This window comes from Sebastes umbrosus, chromosome 12 (genome assembly GCF_015220745.1).
Source record: "Sebastes umbrosus isolate fSebUmb1 chromosome 12, fSebUmb1.pri, whole genome shotgun sequence".
Classification (NCBI taxonomy): Eukaryota; Metazoa; Chordata; class Actinopteri; order Perciformes; family Sebastidae; genus Sebastes; species Sebastes umbrosus.
In genome coordinates this window covers 11,167,410-11,178,505 of record NC_051280.1, presented here as the reverse complement: position 1 = coordinate 11,178,505, position 11,096 = coordinate 11,167,410, and the positions used below count along the sequence as shown (strand labels likewise).

At 40.2% G+C, this 11,096-nt stretch overlaps 1 protein-coding gene across 1 annotated transcript; it reads right to left on the bottom strand.

Annotated features, from left to right (window-relative positions):
• Positions 1-1,813: 1,813 nt before the first annotated feature.
• Positions 1,814-8,890, bottom strand: loxl5b (lysyl oxidase-like 5b). The gene is made up of 7 exons (XM_037786460.1): positions 7,736-8,890; positions 6,014-6,122; positions 5,499-5,636; positions 5,165-5,321; positions 2,634-2,729; positions 2,417-2,532; positions 1,814-2,287 (listed from the first exon to the last, which is right to left on the bottom strand). The coding sequence occupies exons 1-7, from the start codon at positions 8,502-8,504 to the stop codon at positions 2,281-2,283; spliced, it is 1,392 nt and encodes a 463-aa protein (XP_037642388.1). The 5' UTR covers positions 8,505-8,890; the 3' UTR covers positions 1,814-2,280.
• Positions 8,891-11,096: the final 2,206 nt, after the last annotated feature.

The following is an 11,096-nucleotide window of genomic DNA, read 5'->3' as shown; positions in this document are numbered from 1 at the left end:
GCCTTTCAGAAGAGCCTGTGGTTATCATTCAAGAGAAAAAGGAAGAATTGTTATAATAATAAACCCCTCTCTCCTCCTCACCATCTTTATTGCATTAAATCCACCATGCCAACAGAATATAAGGTTTTCAACAATGTTTTAGCAATATTAACAGTTTTGCAATACAGTTTTCCACATTTTTCATTCACTCAGTTAAACAACAGCACACATTCATAAAAACATTACTATTTAACATAAAAAGAGATATTTGCTAATGTGACCAACAAGAGGTTAAAGAATAATCTCTACAAACAGATTCTGCATTCATATAATCTGTAGGCAACGTGAGAAGATTTTGGTATCATAAGAATTCTGGTTTCCGTTTGTAGTCTGAGTAGTATTGACCAGTCACATTTGAGCAGGCTTTGGTTGAATGCAGGTAAACAGACCATGTGGAGAGCAAAAGAGGCTGAACGCATTGACCGAAATACAATCTGTGAATCCATCCACTATCGTCTGATGATAATTTATCTTTTCATTGGTTTAGAATTAGCTTGTAAACTGTCTATTTGAGAATTAATATGGTCGTACACGTTGTCTCTCAACTCCAACTCCAGTCAGCGTCTCAAGTTGCTAATCGGACTGTAAACAATGAGCATGGCTACACCGGAGGCTTATCCATCGTCAAACCGATAGCCGATGGGTTCCGAGATTGGTTAAAGAATAACGGATAATCTGTATTTTTTAGGGCTGTCAATCGATTAAAACATTTAATCATGACTAATCACATGATTGTCCATAGTTAATCGCGATTAATCGCAAATTATTCGCACATTTTTTATCTGTTGAAAATGTACCTTAAAGGGAGATTTGTCAAGTATTTAATACTCTTATCAACATGGGAGTTGCCATATATGCTTGCTTTATGCAAATGTATGTATACCTGTATTATTGGAAATCAATTAACAACACAAAATAATGACACATATTGACCAGAAACCCTCAGAGGTACTGCATTTAGCATAAAAAAATATGCTCAAATGATAACATGACAAACTGCAGCCCAACAGGCAACAACAGCTGTCAGTGTGTCAGTGTGCTGACTTGACTATGACTTGCCCCAAACTGCATTTGATTATCTTAAAGTGGGCATGTCTGTAAAGGGGAGACTCGTGGGTACCCATAGAACACATTTTAATTCACATAACTTGAGGTCAGAGGTCAAAGGACCCCTTGGAAAATGGCCATGCCAGTTTTTCCTCGCCAAAAATTAGCGTAAATTTGGAGCGTTATGACATGGTTGGTACCAATGGATTCGTTAGGTTTTCTAGTTTCATATGATACCAGTATCTTCACTCTAGCTTTAAACTGAGCCCGCTACAACCAAAAAATCACAAGTTGTGTTAATGCGTTAAAGAAATTAGTGGCGTTAAAAGGAATTTGCATTAACGCGTTATTAGCTGGTTAACTTTGACAGCCCTAGTACTTTTCTTATTGTCAACACATCCCATGAAAAGACCAAAACCAGCAGTGAACTGATCCTACAGTACTAACAAATAGACCGTCCTGATACCAGAAATACTCACTTTCACATCCAAATCCGTAGCTAGAAATAGTCCCTAACAAATTCACTATTTGCTCCTGTTTGAGAAACATTTGCTAAAAGCTACAGTGTCCAGCTGTTTTAGGAAATAATTTAGTCTTTTTAGAAAATTAAACTATATATTTGGGACCCGTTATTAAAGATTTCTGTCTTCAGTAGGAACCAATGGACTTGGGACTGAGAGCCACAGACCGGCTATAGAAGTCAGAAAGTATGGAAAGAAGACTAAGTTGGTTTTGAACTTTTTATTAGATTTGTTGACAATAACAAAAATACAGAATATCTTATCCTTTAAATAAAACGTGCACGTAACAATAATACAAAGCAGAAAAATAAGACAAAGACAACACGTGGCAACAAAACACACATTTCAAGCAATAAACCAGCATTCAAGAAATACATGTATATGAACACAGTACTTGTATTTGTTAAGGCAATAAAGAAGATATCTTTTTGTTATGAATTCAGGCACATTTGTAGAAATACATAATCAAGTAAATCCGAGGATCTCACTAGTTTAATGTACAAAATATGTGTAAACGTTTGCATGTATTTCCAGTAAATGCAACACAAGACTATAGCAGTTACAATTAAACACAATTGCACCTTTTTGTTAGTCACAGAGTCGCTGTTGCTGTACAGTACTGGGAGAGATGTTTGCTGCAAAACCCCTGCAGATAGTACTTGAATGGAGGATTTTAACCCCTGAAAAAAGGAAGAAAAAGAGACATTGATATAAGACATCCAAAACACAAGACTTCATACAGAACCTGTCAATCGTCATCAGACTGTTTTTCCTCTGGTATTCATTCAACAGAAACACTCATACGGTACCTTGATACTCGACAGTTGCGTGTCTGAACATAAGTTCCTGTGTACGTGATATCACATCTCACTACGTTGTTGGTGAAGTCTGACTCCAGGACGTGGGAATTGGGATTGACAGTAACCTGAAATAAATGAAACTTGTTTGAGCAGCTCTGCAGGCAGGTTTGTTGTATAATAAAACCTCCATGTAGAGAAATAAAACAGTTAAAGTGACACGTGTTACCTTCAAGATGTAGTTTCCTGGAGGAACGTCTGTGATGTCGATCCACTGACAGTCAATGTTGGCCGCGTATACATCATGGCATCCTGGACTCAGGCCCTGAAAACACAACCAGTGTGGTTTAAAGCTTTTGACTCTTCAGACAACTCTGACTACTTTTTTCCTACAAGCGCTGCAAATGAAGCAGATTTGAGTTTTAGTTATACAAACAGTTCTCTGGAAGAGAAGCTGTTACACGAAACCAGCGCTAAGCCGTGCAAAGCCTGAATCACAGAGCCCAGACAACAGATATAATAAATATTCCCATGTCCTCAGGAAGCTTTTTTTTTTTATTATTGGCGTACATTGGAGTTTTAGTTAGAAAAACATTTCTCAGAAGTGGATCTGGAGGATTTGTAAAAACCTCCAAGACAAAAGTAACTGTAACTCAGAGCCTTGCTACCTGCACTATGTTTTGTTTGACTAAATAAAATACTATAAAATCTGTACATCTTTGAACTACAAACCAAATAGAGGAGATGCTGATCTACTGTATGGCAAAGTTATCCAAACTGGTAGACTAAATCTAGTTAGTTAGTTGGCTTGCTGACCCAACACATCCCAGCTCGTCGCATACGGCCGCTTTGTCACGCCCCTAAGTGTCACTTTATATTTTGCAACAAAACCACTATAGTTAGGTTTAGGAAGGAACGACATGGTTGGGCTTAAAATGACTGTTTGTTTCCGCAGGTTCGCAATTCTCCCGTGTTTCTCCCGATTTCTGACACATTTTTCACACCTTTTTTTCCTTTTCCTTATCATAACTTGTTTCTGGCACTGTACAGCATCTATAAGCCCTACTGTTTCCACCTGGATGACAATACAGCTACACCTACAGTATGTTGCTTCCTGGTGGAAGAGATGCTCGCCACGCAGCGTGCAGCGCCCAAAGTCGGGCTTTGCTCGACGCAGCCAAGAGCCGTTGTGGTGCGGTGCAAAACATTAAAATATAAAAAATATAAAAAAATAATGGGTTTCAGCGCGCAGTGGTGCCGTTGTCGTGTTTTTTCTGAAAGGACCTTCAGTGACTGAGAGATGGAGAAAGAAATGAAGAGCACTAAGAGAAAGAAATACTTAAGCACGGGCTAAAAATGAATGAATGAATAATAACTGATGAATATTAGTTTATGCCAGAGGGGCAAATTATTCAGTTTTCTTTCCTGAGAATTAAAAGTAAAATTAAAAGTAGGCCTATTTAACATAAAAATGCTATTGCACTGTACTCAATATTTTGCTATTTTCATTTTTTAAAAGTCACCAGAATGCAGAAAACAAAGTGTCTGAAACTCAAATGTTTGTGGGGGAGGACCAAGACCCCACGCTTTGGTTTTGAAATCCTCCCTGTTTTTGGGGTCTTAACGTGGTGCCTTGTGCGGCGGTACCGAACACCAAAGAACGTGACAAAGCCTCGGTATTTAACGCCCTGGGAATGAGAACCGGTCCAGGTCCGACATACTTCCTATCAGAGTTCTAGATGGCCATCTCCTGAGACCCGACATTTGTGAACAGTAACAACAAACCATGATTTTTTGCGACCAAGACATAGCTAACTTTTCAGTTTTCAATTCAATACAAACCAAAGCAAAGTTCACTTTTTTAAGCCATTCTGAGTGAGTCATGGTTCTTTCTCACCTCATTAGTTGTTAAAAAGGTTTCCTACTTTCTGGTGAATTTGTATTTTCAACACTAGGCTTTCATCCAGGAGACCACTGTTTGTGTCTTGTGTGTCACGTTACAATCAGCTGTTCATTCGTGTCTCGTGTTCACAACGTTCAGTTTCATTTTTACTGTACAAACAGTCATTTTAAGCCCAACCATGATGTTTTTTCAAGCCCAACAGGCAACAACAGCTGTCAGTGTGTCAGTGTGCTGACTTGACTATGACTTGCCCCAAACTGCATGTGATTATCATAAAGTGGACATGTCTGTAAAGGGGAGACTCGTGGGTACCCATAGAACCCATTTTCATTCACATATCTTGAGGTCAGAGGTCAAGGGATCCTTTTGAAAATGGCTTCGACAGTTTTTCCTCGCCAAAATTTAGTGTAACTTTGGAGCATTATTTAGCCTCCTTTACGACAGGCTAGCATGACATGGTTGGTACCGATGGATTCCTTAGGTTTTCTAGTTTCATATGATGCCGCTACTATCTTCACTTTAGCTTTAAACCTGAGCCCGCTACAACCTAAAAATTGCAAGTCCTGTTAATGCATTAAATAAATTAGTGGCGTTAAAACAAATTTGCGTTAACGCATTATTATCGCGTTAACTTTGAAAGCCTTAGTAAATACTAAACTTGGGAGGACTGACTTCCAGTACTTTGTGCCATATAATTTGACTGTCTCATTCCACATGGGTTGATTTAAAGTTTTAACTTTGTACATATTAAGAGATGTCTGTGATTGTTTCTGATTCCTCACTGCTAATTTCCTCCTCTTGGTCTCAATGAGGCTCCTTGATTTATCAAAGGCTAGACAACATACTGTTTATATTACCTGTGTATGAGATGTACAGGCGTAGCGCCGCCTGAATCCAGGGTCACAGCCTGTGTCCTCCAGACAAAAACTGGCCTTGTGTCCCTCGGCCACTTTACGTCCAGTGACGACATCCAGCAGGTCGTAGTTACTGAAGGCGTCCATGCTGTGGTAGTGTCTGAGGGGGGAGAACAGAAAAGAATAGGGCTCAAACAAGGATCAGGGATGCCTTTAAACCCACAATCTGATGTTCTTAAGTGGATGTTGAAGCTGTGATGTTTTTATCAGAGCTGAATGGAGCTGTGCGGATCATGACATTTAAAGGTAATTTCACTTTTATTCTGAGTGAACTCACTGGTGACAGCTGTGCCAGTCCCACTGGTATCTGGGCTTGACAGGAAGGAAGTCAGTGGTCCCTTGGTTCTTCACTTTCTGGGGGAACCGCAGGAGGACTCTGAAGTCGATGTCCTTCACGGTGGGTCCATAAGCCGACCTTGGATGGATCACAGGGGAAACGGGGGGCATAAGCTGCGTTGGAAAGTGCTACTGGCTGAGCTCCCGGGGGCTACAGTCGTTTTCACAGTGCAAAGGGTTTGTTCCATTGTGCTGAATGCTTTTGGGAAAACCAACCCAGAACATTTATGTCTTGGCAGGACATCATGTTGGAGAATCACTGCTCCATAATAACATCAAACTGTTTTTGTAGCTCTATCAACAGAAGTTATACAGATGTAATTGAAAGGTATCGTGAAACAGTCGAAAGTTGTGTTAAAACAAGTCAAATTAACCTTCAATGGGCAGTAAAAACAAAGGAAACTGTGTGTGTGTGTGTGTCAGAGGAAGTGAATCACTTTTGGCATCACAGATTACCTGGCCAGACAGTTCTCCTCAGCTGCACAGCGGAGCGCAAACATCTGCATGCGCTGGATGTAAGCACCTGCTTGGATGGCATATGGGTCGGGAACCAGGTCTGGCAGTCCTGGGAGAGCAGATTAAAGGGACAATCCAAGTTTTTTTTTGTGAAATTCTGATATCTTAATGTTGCCAGTTTTTTCGTGCCAAGAACAATTCCCTGATATAGAAGGTGTCCAGGCTGAAAATCAGAGCAGCTGTTTGTGTTTGTTGGCATAATTCAAAGTGTTTTACATTCCTGAGCTTTCAGTCTGGGATACCGAAGCCCAACTAGGATTTTTTTTCCCTTCTTGTCATTCAGTGTTTTCCCTCTCACTGAAGGGAGACATGAGACTGTGAAAAGAGGCTTTAAAATGTATTCACAAAACCAGCTGATTTAAACATAATATTTGGTGTAAGATCATTTAAAGGGACTGTTGGTAACTTTTTACACGTATAAATCTACCGGGTCCCGATCCCATGCGTGCTCGCGTGTGGCCGGAGTCTCTGCTCCTCTGCCTGCTTGCCTAGTCAGCTAACATTACTGCCAAGCAGGTGAAATATAGAGTGATATTGTGGTTTTAGCTGACGTGTGTCGCCTCACTGTTTTGAGCAATGCTCGTTCATGTCTATGAGCAGAAGCGCGAGCCCGACGCTGACTTTAGTTGACTTAACGGCCACAGGTGTCGCTGTTAACAAGCATTTCTGATTCTTACAAACAGTCCCTTTAAACAACAAAGAATACAGTAAACAATGTGACATAACGTTTTAACTATTTTTAAACAAGATATAACAGGTTTTAACTAGTTTACCCACTTTTAATGGTTTTAGACAATCCTTGTATGTATGATGTAATGTATGATCTTTTTAACCTCATTACAGATTTTAACATCATTACTTAGCCTACTATGAACTTACTTATGCTTTTGCATTAACAGTAATACACTTATAGTCTTTTTTAACTTGTCACAAAAACAGGCTTTAAAATACTCACAAAACCAGCTGATTTAAAACAGAATATTTGGTGTAAGATCATTTAAAGGGACTGTTTGTAACTTTTTACACGTATAAATCTACCGGGTCCCGATCCCATGCGTGCTCGCGTGTGGCCGGAGTCTCTGCTCCTCTGCCTGTTTGCCTAGTCAGCTAAGATTACTGCCAAGCAGGTGAAATATAGAGTGATATTGTGGTTTTAGCTGACGTGTGTCGCCTCACTGTTTTGAGCGATGCTCGTTCATGTCTATGAGCAGAAGCGCGAGCCCGACGCTGACTTTAGTTGACTTAACGGCCACAGGTGTCGCTGTTAACAAGCATTTCTGATTCTTACAAACAGTCCCTTTAAACAACAAAGAATACAGTAAACAATGTGACATAACGTTTTAACTATTTTTAAACAAGATATAACAGGTTTTAACTATTTTACCCACTTTTAATGGTTTTAGACAATCCTTGTATGTATGATGTAATGTATGATCTTTTTAACCTCATTACAGATTTTAACATCATTACTTAGCCTACTATGAACTTACTTATGCTTTTGCATTAACAGTAATACACTTATAGTCTTTTTTAACTTGTCACAAAAACAGGCTTTAAAATATTCACAAAACCAGCTGATTTAAAACAGAATATTTGGTGTATAAGATCATTTAAATCCATGCAAATCAAGAGGGCTATATACTCATTCATTCCTTCACTTACCATTTTGGAAATATCTTGTCCCAGACCCTGTGCCAGGTGGACGGCGCGTGCGGGGCACTGACCTCCCTCTCGTGGGATACGAGTTGTAGACTGAGTTCCTGTGGTTTTTAAACGGGTTTCGAGGGTCGTCGTTAACCATGTCCTCTCCATTACCAGGCGCCTCGTTTGAACCATCCTGGCTGAGTGCAGCTGATGGAGCAGCAGCTAAGGATTCCCTCTCCAGAGCTGTAGAGGGATCTACTGAACTGGACTGTAACTGCTGGTACTGCACACCTGGACCCGGTTCTCCTCCTCTGGTGTGCAGCGCAGCATCACCTCCTCTCCTGCCTGGTACAGACGCGTTGATGGTGTCGGTGCGTGTTGCGCCTACATAACCTGCAGCTCCTGACGCACGACCATTAAGAGGCGCAGAATAATGTCTAACATCGCGTCTAACAGATCCTGGCTCTATCCTGATGGGCTCAGTCTGTCCGGGTCTCACTGGAAGAGTCGCTCCTCTGTGTGCTCCAGACATGATGTGGCTCCTGGTGCCATCATCCCTCCTGCCGGTGAAATACACCCTGGATTGGCTTCTGGAGCGAACCGGAGCGTGGTACTCTGATCCGGTGCTCATTAAACTATAAACCTGCCCGTTGTTCTCCCACTGGATCCGATGCCGCCACGGTCCAGATGTGCGCATCTGCTGCTGCTGCTGCTGCTGCTGCTGGCCAAAGATGAGAGGAAGTTGTCCATGGAAAAAGTATAAAAACAAGAGTGACAATTTTGCCATGGCAATAAAACTAGAAGAAAAATATAAGTCCCTCCTGTAAAGTCAATGATAAATGAGATTATAACATGAAGGATATCTGTGGATGCTCTCAGTTGCAGCTCTCACACAGAACAACATATCAGTACTAAGAGAGGACTGATATGTGGAGAGGAGAAGAGAGGAGGACTGGAGGCTTTCCTGTCTGCTCATTTATCCAATTCAGCCCAAAGTCAAACTTTCTAGCAAGAAGATTTAACCCATGCATCACCGTGGAGAAGTTCTGTTACACAAGGCTTACACAAGGATGTTTGCTTAGTCCACTTTACGCACAGGTGTTACCTGAAATAGACTGAATGTTAAAGTTCAATCTGGTTATTGGCAAGAACCAGTCAGCCCAGTAGAGGGAAAAAAACACAAAGGTTATCTGGTTTTGATTTCACTCACACAGTTATTGACTATAAATTTACTCTTTAATGAGTTGCATTAAAATGCCATTAAAAAACATAAATAATCAAAATATTTTCTTAATGAAGTGCCTCACACGATCAATTTAACAACAATAATGAACAGATATAAGACAATAGTTTTGAACAAAATCTGCTCACATTGTACAACAACTTTGGAGAGCCTCGTGCAGGACTAAACGTCCACCACACGGCGGCAGGATGCATCTGTATCATCACCATCTCCATCACCATCCTGCAGACACTGATGCTCCTGAGGAGCTTCTTATATCATCCTGAGAGTCCATGAAACAAAATGCTTTTATTGTTGATCAAATCGGTCCTGAATATTGTGTTTTGTGTTTTGAGCATCTGCATCTGCAAACTTTCCTGTTTGCTGCTGCTGCCTTTTATTAAACCAGATAATGATCTTATATACTGCACTACAGCTTTTACTCTTGTGTGTGTTATACTCTATTTTAGCTTCTATCCTAGTTTTTATTTTTAGCTTGTTTTTATTTTCTAATCTTTAATGTTTTTATAACTGTTTTAATTATGTCTTAATGTTCTTTTGCACTTTGTCACAATGTTCTTGAATGTTTATGTAAAGCACTTTGAGTTACCCTGTTGCTGAAATGTGCTATACAAATAAAGCTGCCCTGCCTTGCCGCCAAACCATTCTCAACTCAATTATTATTTGGGATGAATTCCATATAGGATTTCAAAGAAGCAATATATGCAAAAAATTATTTCCTCTGTCAGTGCAAAAGTAGTTAAACTAACAAATATGTGTTGTTTTATCATTATTATTATTTTATGTTTAAATTTGGAGGAAGAAGTACTCAGATCTTCTTAGTATCACCACAGTGTAAAAGTACTCTGTTACAGGTAAAAGTAATGTATTTTAAATCTTACTCAAAAGTACATTAGATTAAAAATATACCTAATGCACCAAAAGTGAAAGTGCTCATTATGCGGAATGGCTCATTTCAGGAAAAAAATAATTATATCATCGGAATATAATTAGTGATTCATTAATGTGTAAGCGTGACTAATGTTAATCTATAAAAAAAAATTATAGATATAATATAGATACAATTTATTAGTTGATTTATATTTTCTGTTAAAGAGGAACTATTATGCTTTTGTGCTTTTTCCCTTTCCTTTAGTGTGTTATATAGTTTTTTTGTGCATGTAAAAGTTCTGTAAAGTTACAAAGCCCAAAGTCCATGCCAAAGGGCCAATGGGAGTTACTATCCCCCACAGAAACACTGCTCCTGAATGCCTTGATTGAAGTCCCGCCTTTTCTTTTCTTCCATAACGTGGTGATGTCACCAAGTAACACATTTGCATAATATCTTCCTCACGGCTAATTTGGCACGCCCTCAAACAAAGCTAGTTAGAGCGGAGCTGGAGCGAAGTCCGAAGAGTTTGATTCAGTTGACCAATCACAACAGAGTGGACCAGCTGACCAATCAGAGCAGACTGGGCTTTTCGAGGGGGAGGGGGCGGAGCTCAAACAGAGTGTTTCAGAGAGAGGTGCTACATGGTTGCCCTCTAAATATAAAAAAAAAAAATGCTGGTGGGCGCCCTTTCTCTTTTTCTGCATTGAGGCAACAAATTAATCCAAATCCGAATTTGCCTACAGGGCACCAAAAGAGATAGAGCTGGCCCTGAATGGCCAGCCCGGTGCATCTCATACGGACGCTAAAGGGTGCCTTGTGCGTCGGTATCGGACGCCGAGGGTCATGACAGAGCGTCGGTATTTGACGGCCTGGGAATGAGAACGGGCTGGTCATTTGCAGCAGTTTACACCGAGAAGAGATTAGCAACACTAACATAAAGTAGTTTGTATTATTGTATGGGTTTGCTTGTTGATTTAGTTATTTTTACGGGCGTGACAATAGATGAATTAAAAGGTGACGGGGGCCATTGAGTACAGTAATTAAACTCACTGATGTTGCCTATTCAACTCTCAGCTTTTTCCATAAAACTAAAGACTATCATTAACGCAACCAAGATCTTCTTTTCAGGTAAAGAAGTGAGGTTATGTGATATGGGTCACAGACACTGAGTCAGGCAGAGCTCAGTATATGTCGCCTGTCACATGAAGTTCCGTGGTGTGTGTTTCCTCAGCCAAATAGGGCATCAGGACGGTGGGCCTTCATGC